Source organism: Phoenix dactylifera, chromosome 14 (genome assembly GCF_009389715.1).
Source record: "Phoenix dactylifera cultivar Barhee BC4 chromosome 14, palm_55x_up_171113_PBpolish2nd_filt_p, whole genome shotgun sequence".
Taxonomy (NCBI): domain Eukaryota; kingdom Viridiplantae; phylum Streptophyta; class Magnoliopsida; order Arecales; family Arecaceae; genus Phoenix; species Phoenix dactylifera.
This window is the reverse complement of record NC_052405.1, coordinates 10,441,992-10,461,628: the sequence shown is the minus strand read 5'-3', so window position 1 is coordinate 10,461,628 and position 19,637 is coordinate 10,441,992. Positions and strand designations below refer to the sequence as shown.

General features: G+C 40.6%; 1 protein-coding gene across 2 annotated transcripts; it reads right to left on the bottom strand.

The window, feature by feature from the left end:
- Positions 1 to 1,698: 1,698 nt before the first annotated feature.
- LOC103716064 (MLO-like protein 1) lies at positions 1,699 to 19,325 on the bottom strand. Of its 2 annotated transcripts, none has more exons than XM_017844729.3 (14): positions 19,169 to 19,325; positions 11,002 to 11,059; positions 10,731 to 10,912; positions 10,023 to 10,139; positions 9,849 to 9,903; positions 9,130 to 9,221; positions 6,443 to 6,517; positions 6,246 to 6,334; positions 5,969 to 6,018; positions 5,110 to 5,150; positions 3,213 to 3,422; positions 2,479 to 2,546; positions 2,302 to 2,362; positions 1,699 to 2,204 (listed from the first exon to the last, which is right to left on the bottom strand). In XM_017844729.3, exons 1-14 carry the CDS (start codon positions 19,295 to 19,297, stop codon positions 1,947 to 1,949), a joined length of 1,485 nt encoding a protein of 494 aa, XP_017700218.2. In that variant the 5' UTR covers positions 19,298 to 19,325; the 3' UTR covers positions 1,699 to 1,946. The 2 variants fall into 2 exon arrangements, with proteins under 2 accessions (XP_017700218.2, XP_026663765.2); XM_026807964.2 differs by having other exon boundaries at positions 6,443 to 6,499.
- Between the last annotated feature and the right edge of the window lie 312 nt (positions 19,326 to 19,637).

Sequence of the window (19,637 nt, the reverse complement as noted above, 5' to 3'; positions counted from 1 at the left end):
CTCCTTATTCAACATCAGTAAGATCAACTTTGATGAGTGCCTTGGATGAGGGTACATATGCCGATGCCGAGCTTGTCATCCAGGATCAACTGTCATCTTTATGATTGTTCAAGCCATTGGCAAAGCTAAGCTAAGGGAAGCCTGGGAAGGCTTGCTATATGCTAATTCAATTCTCAAAGCTCCTAATATTGTTTTGGAGGATTCCAAAATAGTCATTACTTGGATTTCTGAATTATTGACCGCTCATAATGACATCCACCCTACTTTGGAGGATTTTAAAAATTTGATCTCCATATTGAGGCTTCTTGAGGTAACCCATATTTATAAGGAGGCTAACAGTGCTGCATATTAGGTAACTTCTCATGTGGCAAATTATATCAAGTCGATGATCTAAGTCCCTTATGCCAGTGCCCCCTTGTTGCATGATTTGTTGTACTCAGACGCTAGTGGTTGTATCTATACAACGGCTATGTAATCGTGCCATTTCGCTAAAAAAAAAAAATGCTACCTCTGCCTCTTATTGGTTGTCCTAAAAACTGAGGATTGAATTAGCCCATCAACCCTGAAAAAGGTTTGATTTTCTAGTTTGATATGTTACGCCCCTACCTGCGTGGGACACATGAGGCACCCAGTGCCCACGTGGAGGCCACATGAGGGAGAAACACGGAACTCCCCTGCCAGATATTGTCCGATTCTGAGGCTCGCACGCGCCGCTCAGACCCCTCCCCGATTTTGTTTTCCATCCAAAATGCATCTGCAGGATATGGAAACACCTACCTCATATGCCTAGGCTCTGAAACGAGTCTAGCCGATGTGAGATCTTTCATTCATCCACCCTCGGACTAGAGCCGTCCTCGGCTCTGATACCAAATGTCACACCTCCACCTGCGTAGGGCACGTGAGTTACCTAGTGTCCACGTGAGAGCCACATGAGGAGGGAACACAGAGCTCCCCTGCCAAATATTGTCCAGTTTCAGGGCCTAAACGCGCGCCGCTCAGGCCCCTCCCCGATTTTATTTTTCACCCAAAACGCGTTTGCAGGATTTGGAGACATTCATCTCATATGCTCAGGCTCTAAATTGAGTCTAGCCGATGTTAGATCTTTCATGATAAGTCTCGATCTTGAAGATCAGAAGGGGTCTCCACAGCTTTCAATGGAGAGGGGATCCTCAACTTCTGGCCACCTTGTACAAGTATCCAATTATTGATGAACTACATAAACCAAGACCATTGCTATACAAGTTGCTATGGTAGGTGGAAGAACTGAATCCTGCATTATTGTTTTCCATGGAGAACCTTACTTCTTGATGGAAATTCATTGATTAGATCACAATGTCAATGATGGTGAGGATGATAGTTATCTGGGTGCAATCTGGATTTTTGACTGGGTCAAGCAATTTGCTACAGAAACAATGATATGGAATGATTGAAGATGTAAAGTTTTGGGCCTGAGGTACTGCAATCTTGACATATTTGCCAAGCAATGCAACTAGAAAAGCTGTAATGAAGGGACTGCCAAAAACCCAAGACTAAGAAAGATGATGGAAGAGACTTCAATGAGTTTTAGTTCATAACAAGTGACAATGATTCATGCTACCTGAACACTGGAAGTCCAAGACAGGTCACCCTTCAAAATGTTAAGAGTAAGAAAAGAAAAAGGACAATTGTCATCATCAGATGCAGTGCAAAACATTAATCTGAAATGGCATAAAAATAATGATGAGAAATTGCCATTCATTTTGTCAGTTATCCCTTCAATGTCAGCAGATTGGCCTAATGCTTCACATGCAAGGACATTGATAATGTATCATCAACCCTTCCAGAAGCTCATAATATACACCTGCAGTATGATACATGTTAAGGTTGTTTGGATGCTTCGATAGTATGAGCATGATATTTGACTCAAAAATCGTAAGACGATACGGTGGTAGGTTTCAGATGGTGGGTCATGGCATAGATGCTTTTGATGTGTTTCTCCTAAAAAGCCTAGCATTCGCCTCCTCTTCTACTGTAAACTTTCCCTGGTCAGATATCTCTGGTGTCTGAACTGCCACAAGAGTCCCATCTTTTGGTCCAACATGGCTTGGTCCAGTCTGATAGTTGTCTGCTCTTTGCCCTACCCTCATCTTTGCCTGCTGAGCCCAGCCTACAAGGCCTTCTTGAATATGCTCATCAAATATCACTTTTTTGAATGAAGTCCCCATCTTAGTTACAATCCAGTAAAAAGCAGCTATAGTCAGTACACTGTGCTTCAATTTGTTTTCATGAAAAGGTAGATCTTTGTGTCAATTGGCAACTGACCTGGGTGATGATGGCATAGAGTGGCAAGGTGCTGTAGCTGCAGAGAAGCTGAACAGTCACCCTAACATTACCCGAAAACGAAAAGAAGTAGTTACAGAGTGTAGATATGTTCGTTGGAACTTCAGTAAAATGACTAGATCAAGAAAATTGGCTGCTAGGCATAAAGAAAATTGCTACCCAATTACAAGTCTGGCGATGTTGAAGCCTACACTTCCATTGATGCAGGAGTCAAAACCAAAAGTGATCTGTTTAAGAACGTCATATCAATGCTTCAAGTTATTTGTTAACAATAGGAAAACACAGCATGTAACCACAACTTTCTAAGTTCATTCAGTCAATTTTAAAGGAATAGAACACCTACTAAATAGAAGATGCCTCCATATCTTATTAACATCAGCAGACAACAAACTCTATTCTAGTCACAGAGATGGGATTCAGGAAAGGATCACAAAGAAAAGCATGAAACTTGGAAAACTGAGGATAAAATCATAAGAGATATTTTGGATTGAAGAAAAAAGCAAATAATAATCAAGGAGGGAGCATTGAAGGTATATCTTAAAAATCTTGATCAGCACCTGCAAAGGGAAATATTGATTGATGCTCGCAAAACATAAATAAGTCATAAATTATAAAAACCTTGAATGATTTACATAATTTCAAAATGTTAAGAAGAAAGGAATTCATTATCAAGTTGAGATAAAAATTTGGAAACTCAACATCTGTTTAAAACAATCGAAAATAGTTAAAGAACTTTCAATATTTGGATTTTGTAAGGTAGTCACTTGGTGTGAGAGCATTCATTCACACAAGTTCCATATTTCATGAACCTATAGTTCATTCTGTTCATCAGACTTAGAAGTCCCTATAAACAGGTGAACGGTATCCAGAGGCTTTTTTTATAGGCTGCCTACCCATATCCAGAAGAACAATGCAATCTCAAGGGAATTCAGGAAGAGCAGAAAATGAATCAAGATGAGTATGAGCCGAGGCCGCTGAAACCAGAACAGATTATCAGAAGGCTTGATAACTAAATCTCCTTCTATGGCCGAATGCTTTTCAGCAACTGCCTTGGCCAACTGAGTCATGACATGCGCCAGCTTGGTGCCCACAGCCAGTAGAAGCTGCAACAAGTTGATGAGACTGGAGAGATTAACTTATAGGCTTTAGCAAGTCCATCTCTTAACAGTACATGCTTGTATATTTTTTTTGGATGCAGGTGCGCACGTACATGCAGAGAACAATGCTTGAACACATGTTCACTAAATGAATTTAGGATAAATTGCAGTGGAAGAACATGGCAAAACTCATCCCTTTTTGTCTCAACATGCTGTGTCGAACATCCATATCATTTATGAATTACAATAATGCATGTGGTAATATTGTAACAAACATAAAGAATCCAATATGTGAAATCCATTTTGAAAAAAATGATAATCATAATCACCAAGCCATATCTTAATTATTTGGGATTGTTTTAATCAGTCAACTGTTACTAACCTCTTCTTTCTTACAGCTTCCATGTGTTAGCTTAGGTCTTGCCTCTTGTTTCTTACTAACCTCTACTTATGGTGTGGTTGAATCATTATTAGCCTCCACAATCAGTGCAGCTCACTCTAACATGCCCATTCCTCACTTTTTATTAGACATAAAATCTCAGTCAATTCATTATCAACTTGTGCAAATTATATGCATATAATTTAGTTCTTGCCTTATCCTCTGAGTTTTTTCCATGATAACCTCTGCATGTCATCTTTACAGTCCTTTGTGCTTAGACCTTTATTGTCATCCAACATTCTGGATCGTATAAAATGCAAGCCATGGTGTCTCATGAACTTTTCCTAGGTCACAATGGAATTATCCATCAACTCCTGATATTTCAGATATGCATTCATCTATGTTTCATTGCTTTATTTCATATTTCTAATGATGCTTCCAGATGGTGGAATTTCATTTCTATCAACTCGCCTGACTTTCAAATTGTTTCCACTAGATTGGAATTTTAGACATTGTGTTTATTAATCTTTTAATTTTTGGACCTCTATCCTCAAAATTATTCTTAATAATTTTATTCAATCAATCCTATTCTCCATCTCATAGATTCACAGATATCATCTGCAATAAACAAAAATCTAGATACATTCTCTTAAATAAGAGTAATAAGCTCGATTATCAGAATTACTCTTGGCATCCATGATATCTGCTTCATTCATGCCAAGAATATGTAACTTGAAGACAATCATTTCATGAACAGAGAAAACATCCAAGTTGTTGAAGTTGAACTATGGTTTCATACTAGTAAGAACAAGTAGAGAAGGATCAAAGTTTTAGGCGATGTGTTCTCACAATATGTTTATTAGGAAAATAACAAAAGGAACTCTATTTAACACATGCATGCTTGCATGCATGCACATGCATAGTAAGAAATCTCTCTAGTTTAATTGAATGTCTCCAAATATATCGGGACAATTTTGCAAAAAAAATGTATTTTTCTTTATAGTGAGTGAATATTTTTACATCATGACCAAATATTTCAATAGAGGATTAAGATAATATGATTATATCATTACCATATTATCATGATATCAAGGTGAAAGAATTGAATGTACATAATCTTCAGCCAGAACAATGACACTGTTAATTCAAATAAGAAAAACAATACCAGGATAGTTCACCACCTAAATTGTTAATCATCAGTTCCAAGAAGTTAACAGAAAACACTTGACAAAATCAAACTATAGGAGAAACTTGAGAATGAGAAATTTTATTGTGAGGCATGCTTGGTGGAGAACTAATGTTGCACAAACTTACAACTAATGGACCGAAAGCTACATAAAAATATGTGCGCCACCCTGCACAAAGAAAATATACAACATATTATACAAACGTAATGAATTGCAAAAGAATTAGAAATGAAATAACTATAAAGTCATGAGGAAATATTTGGAGAGACTGAAAGGGCCAAATGGCCAATCAACTCCAACAGTTTGGAAAAATCCAGAATAGCAGGTCTCATTGGGACTTCCAATAGTGCTTCGAGACGATTTAATGTCATTAGATTTTCTGAAGCACGTTACTTTGTTTGCACTAAAGAAAAAGGAGCTTTCAAATTTACTTCTCAATGTTACAAACGCAAATGTTCGAAACATGTGCATTAAACTATCTAAAAAAGTCCAGATAGTAGGTCACGCGAAGTAAATTTATGTTAGGCCAATAAGAAGCTAAACTTTTAAGGCAAATAATATGGTAAATTATAAGACTCTTTAAAGATACTATAATGCAGTTTGAGGGGACAACGAATATGAATGGTATGATATGAAGAGAACAAAAAAATTTAGTTACGCATCATAATTGTAAAAAAAAATTAATTGAGCTACTTATTTGGTAAAAGAACAAAAAAAAAGCATCATAATTTTAGTATGATATGAAGAGAAGCTGTGCCGGTTGATTTTTGATTATATGCTTTGAAAATATCAATTGAAACATTAATTTAATTGGTCTATGGGGTTGAGGCATTTGCTATGTAATAATCCTTATTCCATTTTTTTTTTATAGATACTGGAGAGGAATTTTATTGCCTTATGTAGAAAATGAAGAATATTAGGTGGAAAAGGGTGCAGTTCAGCTCTGATTCAAATTTGTGAAACGAGAAGCTTGAGATTGGGCTCACCATGAATATTCAGCATCAAGAAGATGACCACAAAAATCCAGAAATACCAACTGCAAAAGTCAGAAAAGTTGAAGATCAAATTAATTATCATGATCGATTACAGCCACGGGTGACAATTTCTACTGTGATATCAACATCCTACAACCTCTTTTCTTTTTTTTTTCTCTTCCTCTTTACTTTGTGTGTGTGAGGGTGTTGTGCAAAAGAAAGGAATAAGGAGTTAAAAGAAAAGCAGATAAAAGATACCACCAGAGGCAATTTTAATAGAAAAGATTACCTGATACCAACAACCTTTTTAAAATCAGCTTCCAGAGCCCTTACCATGTACCTGTAAAAATTGAATTTCACGTTCCCCCTGCAATGTGTCTGTAACTGAAAGGTTTAGTAGGTGAAAAAATAGAAGCAATTATATAGGATGTAAACAAAAAAACATCATAAGAAATTATATACTAAGCTTCAACCAGCATTCCTTACCATGATGAAACCCAGTCTCATTGTTGTGTAATCTGATCTGGTCACAGATCCATAAAACTGTTTTACAAAAGAATGCTGAGAAGCCAAAATAGACATCATTTAAGAAAGAAAAAAGTGCCTTCTGTGAGGTGGAAAGGGATAATAACAATATCTGAAAAATGATAAAATCATAGAATTTAATGAAGGAAACATAGAGTGCAACCTCTTCATGAAGATGAGTATAATACCTCGGAACATTTTAAACATATACAAGATTCTGGATGTATAGTATCATCTATCATGCAATAATTCGAAGTCAATGGCATAGGCAAAGCTCATAGCCCCTCATCATCATCCAAGCTTCTTCTCATTGAAATGTGTTAACCATATAACACAAAATACAGCTCTAAGACAAGAAGACCCTATGAAAGAACTGAGTAGGTTTTCACAACTGACTGTAGAACTGGCATGGACCTTTCCAGACTGGGAGCCATATTCCTTGTCAAAGCAACATTACATAAGAAAGGGGGTCTGCCCTCAAAACCAAGCGGACCAATTGGTAGGTATTATTTGGTGCAGGTTAAGCTCATGAGATGAGAACAATTCCCAAAATTCCTTTCAAGACTTTGAAAGAGTATAGACAATGAGTACTGATGATTATTTGACACAAAGCACAATGTGTATTTTTGAGGCACAAGTTATAAGCCAAAGAGTCCAATTGAGACATTGACACACGACGGGTCTTAGTAAAGAGACACATCCTCCCAGAACTATAGACAATTACAGAAGGGATAATCCTTGATGCTTCTTATATATTTGAAGACTTGAAGCCTGTCTTGGAGTGGCTTCATAAAATTCTCTTCCATTTTTTACCCCAGATGTTCCATCAAACAACATGCTGCAACTGTTATTTGAAGTTCTAGAGCCTGAGTTAGTGACATCAAATGACATGCTAAGAAATAAAATAAGGGATCACTAGACAAAGGCAAAAATGGATTAACCAACTGCAAAGTTTCTGCCACATCTTGTGTCCAAAAATGCATGAAGGTCTATATATACGATCAATGGATTCATGTTCCACGCAACAAAGGTTGCACAATCTTTTTATATTGATCCCTGACTTGACAAGGATCATAAAAGAATATCTAACACAAAGGCCTGATTGTAAAGGACCATTTTTGTGCAGAAGGATGTCTGTCGATGGACAAATCTCAAAATCACAGCATTTAGCCTCCACCCCAAAAACTATAATCTTCTCAATGGGTCTACACAGAACTAAACACTGCTGAAAGAACTTCTCACTTTTTTAATCAACAACTTAAAGCAACCATTTATCCATCACTAATAATCTACTTCAAGAAGATTACTCATTGTATACAATTCTCTTGTAGGTAGAATGTTCTTAAACTTGCCAATTATAACTGATGGACTTCCAAAAATGTTCTTTGAGATGCATGTCAACATACAAACACGAGCACCCACATGACAAAAAAAAGTCAATAGTGAAAGATTGCTAGAATGAATCTAATTCTAAAAGAAGGGAAGGATATTAATAAGCGCAAACAACGTAATTCTAAAAGAAGGGAAAATGGTCAAGGAAATGAGGTTCCCATTTACAATGTAATCTCCCTGTACACACGATACCTCGGTAAGAAATCAAATCCATATTTTTGAAAATCACAATCCTAAAAAGAAGTAATTCTCTCAACTCGCTAAATATATCAGTGAGTTTCCATTGTTTTTTGCCTCTCTTAGTCCACTACATTATATCCTTTGAGCTAACTAACTTCACCATTTTATCTGGAAAGCATTCACTAAAACAGAGAGCCTTTCTTTTGAGCCAAATTCTGCACTCAGCTCTTGCTCTATCTCCAATATACGTTACCCGATTAGCATCCCTAAGAACCCCTCTAATTAGGTTAAAGCCAACAAAAGTGGAGTTAGCGCAATTTTGTCTAATTGTGAAGGATTGTTTGTTTTTGGTCAATTTTAGCTAATTGTAGCTCCAAAAATAATGCAACATTTCATGGAAGAACAAATCTTCTGAAATCCCCAAATAGTTTTTAATTCAAGTCACCCTTTGTTTCTTTTTGGTTTCTGATAAGTATGTAGAGTTCAACACCAAGGCGTCACAAAGTTTGCTTCTGTCCTTGGTAGCAAGTTGCACAATGAGGGTGGAGCTCACAGTTTATATGCTTCAAAATGCAGCCCATTTTTTGACAGGTTCACAATTTTTAATCTCCAAAAAATTCTGAACTTTCGGAAACCTGTAATGCGTTTTTCCACATTATGTTGATGATGCATGATAGTTCTTTACCAATATGTACTTGAGACTGCAAAGAAAAGAATCAAATAGTTCCTTCATCCTCTTCATCTAATAAGTCCAAATAGTTTGAAACTTCATAAGAATTACTAAGGCAGAAATCTGAAAAGAAAAATTCAAAGATTTGATGACCTCATACTTGAAGTATAAATTGATCCGTAGTCAGTTGTCACACATACCACGCTTGAAGTCAACTTACACATCAAATTGTGTTCGAATGGATATTTTTATACCAGGACTAAAATTATATTCTATCTTATTTTCATATGGCACTGCTTCAATCCTGAAGGTGATTCATTGAACTTTTTGTAAGAGAACTATTTTGTCAACGATTCACCATTAGGACAGAATATAAATCTCATACTTACAGAAAATATATACCTACCAACCAATGTAGCAGCATGAACTGTTTCCCAATACCATGAAAGTGGTCGTTGATGAATCGAAATTGATTTATGAGAGTGACTTTGTCTGAGACTGAACAAATTATATTGCACTGATTAGAAAATCAAAAATAAAAGAATTGACAGTTCCCAAAAAGAGAGAAATTCAACATCAATTAATTTTTCCCTTAGACACTGACTCCATCCAATTGTGTTAGTATCAAGATATGCTAAACCAGTACCGGTAGACGTACTGGTTGCTTACCGAACCAGTTCGGTACCGATTTGACAATACAGGGCGCCGTGCGCTGTGTGGACAATGCCACATAGTGTCATTTAATGCCACTCTATGGGTGGCATTATGTGGCATGGAAAATGCCAAATGCCACTATGTGGATTAAAAATGCCACAGAGTGGCATTTAAATATCCTGTACCGGTGCGAACCGGTTTGTGGCATTTTTAATGCCACTATGTGGCATTTAAATATCTTGTACCGGTTCAGTTCGCACCAATACAAAATGGTACCAGGCTTGTACTGATGCGAACCGGTCCAGTTTGCACCGGTATGCCCTCTATACCGCTCGATTCGGGCCCTTGGGGCCGGAACCGTTATCCACCACCGTATCAGACCTGTCAGAGACCGGATACGGGCCGATTCAGCATATCATGATCAGTATGACAATAGACATGCAAAAATTATACTAGTGATCCGAGCAATACCGTTTATTGCTTCATCTTGGTGAATTGAATCCTCCCAGGCTTTCCACTTACGTATCTAAGCCATGTAAGAATATCCTCAATAAAAGAATTGCTTCGGAGGTGATGACCATTTAGCATATGACAAATTAAGAGCACCAAATGAATTAAATGGTAAGAAGAGGCACTTCTATTTACCTTTAATCCTCCTAAAACCATAGTTGAAACACTCATAATTACATGAGTGACCGCCAAAACAAAGATGAAGATATGCAGCTCGTGCAATGCTTTAGTGGACAATAATGGGACCATATCCTTTGAAAAAAAAAGAAAACGAAAAAAGTAATTAGCTGCCATCAAAATTTCAGAAATGCAATGCCCAAAAACATGCTGTGTTTTCTTAAATTTTTACAAGAAAATATTTTTTTTACTCATTTGAACCGATAAACAATGATGTGTCAGGTTCCAAGCCTAGATAAAAAAAAATTAGGGTTGATGTTAGCAAGGTTAGCCATACTGATGCGTACAGCCCCATACCGGATATTATCATACCATACCAAACTGAGTCGTAGTATGGAATACTTGGTATGCCTAATAGAATTTCATATCGGGCAAGCTGATACTGTATTGATATAGTACCGATATGGGTTCTGGTACCGATACAATTGCAGTACCAAGTTGGCCTGTGCCCAGTGTCACCAGTTGTACGAGCGTATCAGCCAAGGACGGCATACCGGAATCGGTATTTAAGTATTTGCTTATAAAGATGTTACCATGGTAAAGATATCTAATTAAAAGTACATCAAAGGCTTAATATTAGCCTTACTACATGTACTTACGGACACATTCGTAATTTAATTATACGACAAATTTGGCTATGTCAACGGCAATGAGGTCGACGTTCACCTTGGACGTGCAGTCATCCTTGCTGCATCCACCGGCGGCGAGGATCCGCCGCCGGCCGGCGGAGGAGGAGTGATTGTCGCAGGGGAGCATGTGGTGGTTCCAAGTCTTGGGGATGCGGATGCGCTGAGTGTCGTCCTCGAACACCGCCAGCAGGAGGGAGATCAAGCCCACCAGCATCAGCTCTAATAATATCAAAATTTCCATTTGTAAGAATTTGGTACAAGTTAGGATGGGAATAAATCTTTAGAGAGGGAAGGGAAGAGAGAGGCACCTTCTTTTATTTTCTGGAGGGCGTCGAAGAGAGACTTCTGCTTCTTTCTTTTTAGATACTGCATCATAGAAGTATTTAAAACAGACTTTCATCATGTTTTGTTTCCATTTTCTATTAGTTTCTCCTCCTCTACGCCTTGCTTGGATACAAATAACACAAAAAGGTAGGGAGAGAGATGGAGGGGAAAAACAAATCAAAAAAAAAAAAAAGGGAATAGCTCGGGTCTGTTTCTTTTTTAATGTTATCTAGAAACAATCAGATTTATGTATTGATTGGGTCTAAAATGGGTTTAATATTAGATGACTGGACCCAGACTGGTCTAGCCTGATCCAACTCAATCCAAAATCATGACGAAATTTTCTAAGCCCATGTCGTCCATCATGTCGCCATATTTAGTTTGTAGTTTGGGTGTTAAACTTATTAATTCGTAGTTTGAAGGTTTAATCTGGGTTATTGGTTGGTGTTTATGCCGACAACATTAATATTAGAATTCGCTCTCTTTTTGTAATTCTTTCTGCTTATTATTTACATCAACATTAAATTTTCTATTGAAAAAAAATTGATGCTTTCTTTCTTATGTTACATAACACCCTGTTTCTAGAGCCGAATTGCATTAGAATGGATTAGGGTCATGCTTGCCTAGACCAGCTGTTTGCAAGCTTAGAAAAGGATTTTTTGAAGCTGGTAATTAGTAGGCAAAACGGAAGATAGCACAGAAATAATTTAGATTGCAACAATTTGCAACTGCTGAAACTTGCAAATGCAATAATATAATTAATATTTTTATATTAAAAAAATAAATTATATATTTTTTTGGATTAGTGTTAAATATACTTACATCCAATAGTTTAAAAAATCTACGTTCATTCTCTTAAGATTTATTTTTACCCAACATTTTCATCTATAATTTAACAGAACGTTAATCAAACCGTTAGTATTAAATGGAACTTGGATGCCATATCAAAAAAAAATCAAAAATAACTAAAATAACCTTAAATGTATATAACTAAGAATGAATATATATATATATATATATATATAATTTTTTATTCAAATAATAATTTTAATTTTTATATGAGTAAACAATTTTATTTTATGTATATGCAATAAATATAAATATAAACAAAATATAATTTAATAATAACTAAAGTCACACTATCACGTTAGACTTGTAGGCATCTTGTGCGACCCTAGTCAATCCAATGTAGACTCAATTAGGATTTAGGCGTTAGTTTGGAACTTATTTGGCTCGCAAGAAGAAGGAATATATATATATATATATATATATATATATATATATATATATATATATATATATATATATATATATATAAAATAAAAAATAAAAAAATATTTTATATTTGGATTGAGTTTTCAGAAAAGAAAAATAAAAAAATAGTCTTTTTATAGAAAGAAGATTCTCATATTTCGGGCCTGTTTGAAAAATTCAGAAAAAATAAGCTAGATTTCTTATTGGATTTATAGAGTAGGTAGTTTATTTGAATGAGGCCCATATAAAAACATATCCCTCTCAGCTCAAATGCTATGAAAGAAAAAAAAAAATCTTTATGAATCTTTTTTTCTTCTTACAGCTGAGCGGGCTCACAAATAGGATGTAGGTTAAGATTAAGATGAGTCTTTAAAAGAATATGGGTTAAAAGAACCAGTAGGCCCAATTCTTATAGAAAATCTAGCTCAATCCTATTAGATTTTCTAAATAAATCTTTTATAGGAACAAAACTTCATGTGGGATATAGAAAAGTAATTTTTTCATTGATTGAGAATGATTTTTTTTTCTTCAAACATTACTCTTAAGCTTTTAAATAGATTAGCATAACATCTTTTCAGATATTTTACACAATTTTCTTTAAAAAATATATGCTTAACCAAAATTGAGCTACTCTATAATATATATGTCTTTCACAATCAATCAAATATTTAAAAATTATTTTTTTAGATATTATTTTTTTAAAAAAAATATTTTACTGAGAAAAAATTTTTTTTCCATGGGAGGGACTAAAGCGGATGGTGCCAAAGCTTTTTGCCGTGTCCTTGCCGAGATTGCTCCTCGTCGGCGTATGCCTTGGACGAGATAGTGAAAGAACCTTGGAACGTAGGACTAGTGTCCTTGGATGAACACCAAACCACACGTATGGTTTTCATGGCTGTCCCATCCACGTTTATGATACCACCACAGTAGGGTGCAATGCTGAATAGAATGGGAAATTAGATTGGATTATGTGTTCACAAGTCAGAGAAAGAAAACGTAATGAACGGGTCACACTGCTCCATCACCAAACTTTAGTTCGAATGGTTCAATATTTTGATTCAATTCTGTAGAGACGTTGATGTTGATAATTGTGGCCATGCAATCCAATTAACGAAGTATCATTAGTACTTCATTGTAATAATTATAAGTGTTGGTGGAAAAATGGACCACCCCACAAATGTAATTATAGCACCCAAATCCATCAGCAAGCTCGAGCTCATCCCAAGTGATGGAGCTCTTCCGCTCTCGAGCTCATCCTAAGTGATCGGGCTCTTCCGCTCTCGAGCTCATCCAAGTGATCGAGCTCTTCCGCTCTCGAGCTCATCCAAGTGATCGAGCTCATAGGCCGAGCCGAGCACAGAAGGCCGAGCACAGAAGGCCGAGACCAGAGAGCCGAGACCAGAGAGCCGAGACCAGAAGGCCGAGACCAGAGAGCCGAGACCAGAAGGCCGAGACCAGAAGGCCGAGCACAGCAGGCCGAGCCCATGCCTTAGCCAAATATCCAATTTCCACCTAACCCTCTAAGGGACCTGACAACTCCACTATAACCTGCCACTATCTCCAAGCCATCAAGGCATAAGATCTTCGCAGGTATTCGGCACGACCTGCCATTAATGCACGAGACTCTCTCAAGTCTCCGATGCACTCAGTCATTTAATGAACACGGCCCAAGACGATCTCCGGATCACTGAACCATCAAAACGTATGGCTCTCCCTGACCGCCGGTTCATTCGGTAATAAATGCACTTACCATCCACGGACCCCAGGCCCACCACAGCCGGCGGTTCAACCACTCCAACAGGTCCGATCGACCGCGACAACTCCCTGATTCCGGTCTGATCCGGTCTCGTTCTCCATTACGCCATTAATGGGCCAAATCGTGCCCAATTATTACAAAACAGGACAAACCTCCTGTCACCTCCCAGGTAACAAAAATCCTCCTATAAAAGGAAACCTGGGGGGAAAAGGGAAGGGGGACCAAAAACGGGAGGAAAAACTCGAAGCTCTCTCTGTCTTCTCCACATACTCTCTTCCCTGCTCTCTCCACATACTGGTCCCCTCTGACTTAGGCATCGGAGGGCCGGCGCCGGGGAGCCCGGCCACCGGCTTTTTTGCAGGACAGGACAGGACTGGACGCCCCACCCCTCTTCGGACGCTCCCACGCCCCCCGCGGTGGAGGACGCAGCCGGCCGGCGCACCGCCGTCCGCCCCCTGTAGCAGCGGAGCTCCTCCTTCCCCGGCTTCGCGGCGGCCCCCGGGTCCAATTTCCAGCAACAGTTGGCGCTAGAGGAAGGGCCCGAGTTCGCTGCCATGAAGCTAAGAAGCAAAGGGGCTTCCAATGCCTCTCGACGTTCTCCACCCAGTCCTGAGCATTCCGTCCGGAACTCACCACCTCCGGCTGAGTCAGTTCATCAAGTTCGGCCGGAGCAGTTTGATGCCTTGGTGCAACAAGTGCAAGCCTTGGCTACCGCTGTCCAAAGCTTGCAACCCAGGGGCATCCCAACGGCACCGCCTCCTCCGGCTCCAGTTCAACCGGAGCCCCCTACAAGCGGGTTTCCCCTTCGAGTATCATGCTCCAAGTCCCAAACGCTCAGTCCAAAATTCACCATCAAGATCTCCGGTAGATCAAGTTCCACAAGTCCAACTCGAGCACTTCGATGCGCTTGTGCAGCAAGTCCAAGCGCTAGCTATTTGCAGCCCAAAGCCTACAAGTGGAGGCCCCTCCCGTGCCGCCTCCACGGAATCATGTTAAGCAGAGGAAGAAACTTTCTCCTGACTCGCGAGCCATCTCGAATCAGGCATGGCTCCCGCTGCAACGACGTATGTGGGGGCAACCAGTGAGAAGCAGTAGTCCAAGTCTCACGTCAACGAGTTGGGGGGAAAGAGAAATAAAAGCTGAGGTCTGGAGAAGGAGAGTTATGGAGCTTTAAAATGGGATTGTAAGCCTCTGTGACAAAGGGTACAGCCCCATTAAATCCCATTATCCTTCCAAGTCTTCTGTCTTCCGGCAGCAAGTAAGAAACCAGCATGTACTCCCTCCTTACGGGCGTAAGTCCTTGGGACGGCGCCCGCGACATTGCTCCCCTTTCAGAGCGTCGCCATTCCTGAAGCCCCCGTCGAGCTCATGACCGAGCTCAGAAACCCGAGCGCAAAACACCTAAAAAATCAAGCCAAAGAAGGCCGGTGCCGAACCAAGTCCTGAGGGACTTCGAAGCTCGAGAGCTATCAAAATATCTCCAAAAGGTACAGGACGCCACTTTGGCCTCAAATAAATTCAATATTTTATCTATTTTCAGGTTAGCCAACGAGCTCGGCTCGTTCTCCTACCCTGACCACGGTCAGGATGCCCTGAGATGTCAGGATGCCCCAATATATTGGGATGCCCTGCCACAACGGGATGCCCCGATTCATCGGGATGGCCTGAGACGTCAGGATGCCCCAATATATTGGGATGCCCTGCCGCAACGGGATGCCCCGATCTGTCGGGACGGCCCGAGACGTCGGGAGATGAGTTAGCGGTCCTCTCTGACCGGACGAGCTCGGCTCGTGCTCCATCGGATATGAGTTAGCGGTCCTCTCTGACCGGACGAGCTCGGCTCGTGCTCCATCGGCTATGAGTTAGCGGTCCTCTCTGACCGGACGAGCTCGGCTCGTGCTCCATCGGCTTCCACCGTCGAGCTCGGCTCGTGCTCCCCAACTATGAGTTAGCGGTCCTCTCTGACCGGACGAGCTCGGCTCGTGCTCCATCGGCTATGAGTTAGCGGTCCTCTCTGACCGGACGAGCTCGGCTCGTGCTCCATCGTCTTCAGCCAACGAGCTCAGCCCGCTCTTCTATTTTTGGATTTCTCTGCCGACGTCCCCAAAGAACGGAGTCCGAGCAGAGAAGCGTCTTCAGTCGCCTCGGCGCCAGGACGCACACGGTACAAGGTACCTATCTATTTAATGTCTTTACATTACCTATTATTGGATTTCTCTGCCGACGTCCCCAAAGAACGGAGTCCGAGCAGAGAAGCGTCTTCAGTCGCCTCGGCGCCAGGACGCACACGGTACAAGGTACCTATCTATTTAATGTCTTTACATTATTTTATACTTGGACTTTTCTCTGCCGACGTCCCCAAAGAACGGAGTCCGAGCAGAGAAGCGTCTTCAGTCGCCTCGGCGCAAGAACGCACACGGTACAAGGTACCCATTCATTTAATGTCTTTACATTATTTTATTCTTGGACTCTTCTCTGCCGACGTCCCCAAAGAATGGACTCCGAGCAGAAAAAGCGTCTTCAGTCGCCTTGGTGTAAGAACGCTCACAGCACCAGGACGATCGATGACTGAACTACTTCCTTCGCCCGAGCCAAAAAGTAGCTCGGACTCGGAAGTCGGGGGGTAGTGTTGGTGGAAAAATGGACCACCCCACAATGTAATTATAGCACCCAAATCCATCAGCAAGCTCGAGCTCATCCCAAGTGATGGAGCTCTTCCGCTCTCGAGCTCATCCTAAGTGATCGGGCTCTTCCGCTCTCGAGCTCATCCTAAGTGATCGAGCTCTTCCGCTCTCGAGCTCATCCAAGTGATGGAGCTCTTCCGCTCTCGAGCTCATCCAAGTGATCGAGCTCATAGGCCGAGCCGAGCACAGAAGGCCGAGCACAGAAGGCCGAGGCCAGAAGGCCGAGGCCAGAGAGCCGAGACCAGAAGGCCGAGACCAGAAGGCCGAGACCAGAGAGCCGAGACCAGAAGGCCGAGCACAGCAGGCCGAGCCCATGCCTTAGCCAAATATCCAATTTCCACCTAACCCTCTAAGGGACCTGACAACTCCACTATAACCTGCCACTATCTCCAAGCCATCAAGGCATAAGATCTTCGCAGGTATTCGGCACGACCTGCCATTAATGCACGAGACTCTCTCAAGTCTCCGATGCACTCAGTCATTTAATGAACACGGCCCAAGACGATCTCCGGATCACTGAACCATCAAAACGTATGGCTCTCCCTGACCGCCGGTTCATTCGGTAATAAATGCACTTACCATCCACGGACCCCAGGCCCACCACAGCCGGCGGTTCAACCACTCCAACAGGTCCGATCGACCGCGACAACTCCCTGATTCCGGTCTGATCCGGTCCCGTTCTCCATTACGCCATTAATGAGCCAAATCGTGCCCAATTATTACAAAACAGGACAAACCTCCTGTCACCTCCCAGGTAACAAAAATCCTCCTATAAAAGGAAACCTGGGGGGAAAAGGGAAGGGGGACCAAAAACGGGAGGAAAAACCCGAAGCTCTCTCTGTCTTCTCCACATACTCTCTTCCCTGCTCTCTCCACATACTGGTCCCCTCTGACTTAGGCATCGGAGGGCCGACGCCGGAGAGCCCGGCCACCGGCTTTTTTGCAGGACAGGACAGGACTGGACGCCCCACCCCTCTTCGGACGCTCCCACGCCCCCCGCGGTGGAGGACGCAGCCGGCCGGCGCACCGCCGTCCGCCCCCTGTAGCAGCGGAGCTCCTCCTTCCCCGGCTTCGCGGCGGCCCCCGGGTCCAATTTCCAGCAACAATAAGGGTCAGAAACTAATTTATCCATTACAAAATTAATCTACTTGTAAGAGAAAGGATGTAACAGAGTTATCGCAACTTTCGTTTGGATATTGGATATATAAGATGAACTCTGAAATCAATTGAGAAATAATCTCGAGATAGTCCATCCATATCCACATCCTGGCTAAGCATACTAGAGTGATTCCCAGTCTTGTGATGTCATGGCTAAGCATCGATGTTTCGGGTCACAAGTATTTGACTTGGTCTGTTGGAAGATCTAAACTTTGATCTAGATTAGAAGGTCAGAAAGATTGATACAAGGTAGAGGGTGGAGTTAGAGCCCTTCCGCCTTAAAATAAATCATCTATTGCTCTTATGACTAACACCCTCATTTAATTGTGCAATTATCTTTCTTTTTAATTTAATAACAAGAGAAAGACACATGCTGACTATCATGCGGATGTATATAAGGTGTATTCATAGGATTGATCATATCTTAGATATATATATCTTAAAAACTTATAAAGAGAAAATAAGTATTTTAGCCAACAAGACTTGGGTGAACTGATCGACATCCCTCTCCTGCTAGGCGTGTCCATGACATTTCCATCATGTGTCATTAAAAAAAAAGAGTTTGATAAAAATCTTTCACCACTTGAAATATATTTGATTTGTTCTCCATCTCTATAGCGAAATGCTTTCTGAATAAATATTCTGAAGAGCACCCAAGAGTTCTTTCTTTTGGCTTGAACTTCTACTAACCTCAAATTTTGGCTAAACTTGGTCCTATGCTCAACTTCCTCCCAAGAAAGATGAGGCTATTTAGTTGTTTTGTGTTGCCATGAGAGGTGGTTGTCTCCCTGTCCTAGTTTTGCAGGCCTTGGCCAGTGTTTCCTCATTTCACAGGTCAATGAAATGGGAGGTTGTAACCCACAGCTCTCAGAGAAGAAAAAGAGGAAAAAGAGAGACATTCAGATTGGCAGGCAAGTGTCCATTTTATCAATCTGTTTCACCCATCATCCCTGATCCATTTAGCTGATCAGCAATCTACCAGACTTATAAATTTTGGGTGGCTAAGCCTCCCTTCATCACAAAACAAAAAACAAAAAAAAATCTACTGGACATTGCACCACTACAACTGACACCTAAAATTTTGTTCTCTCATTGAGCATATCCATGCATTCAGAGACTTGAAGCTACACAAAAGCTATGAGCTTCTTTTTCCATCCAAGGCCAAAGAAACTTTCTTTTGTTGTTCTCCACTCTGGTCCTTAAATTTCTCTCAAACCAAGAAAAAGATTTAAATCCTATGCCCTTCAAAAAAACTTTGGTGCATGGAATTTGAAGTTAAAAATATACTACCATTCATACCTTTCCAAGAAGATGAAGGAATCTCTCCACCAGGAGGGAGATGATGACTATAATGGAACATACCACTGCCACGATCCATGTGGGTGTCTTCTCCAGCGTTAGCTCCTTCTCCCCATCCCCTCCACCCATCTCTCTCAATAAAAGGGAAGGTGTTGAGAACCTGAACCTTGTAACTGTGCTTCGAGTTTATGGATATATATGTATATAAACACATACACATAAATAAATACGTTAAACTGTCAAATTGATGAGGCGAACGTTTCTTTGAGAATATTCAAAGGTACGTGTGGAAAATATGCAGCCCATCTTATCGATCGAAGAATTCATTAATTATTAATAGAATCTGACTGAAGTCAAGAATTGACTTGACTTGACTTGTCTTGAACCCAGATTATTAATATATATTCAGTTCGTACTGGATCAGTCCGATTGCTGACCGATCAGACGAAACTGTTCCGTTAGATTTCGC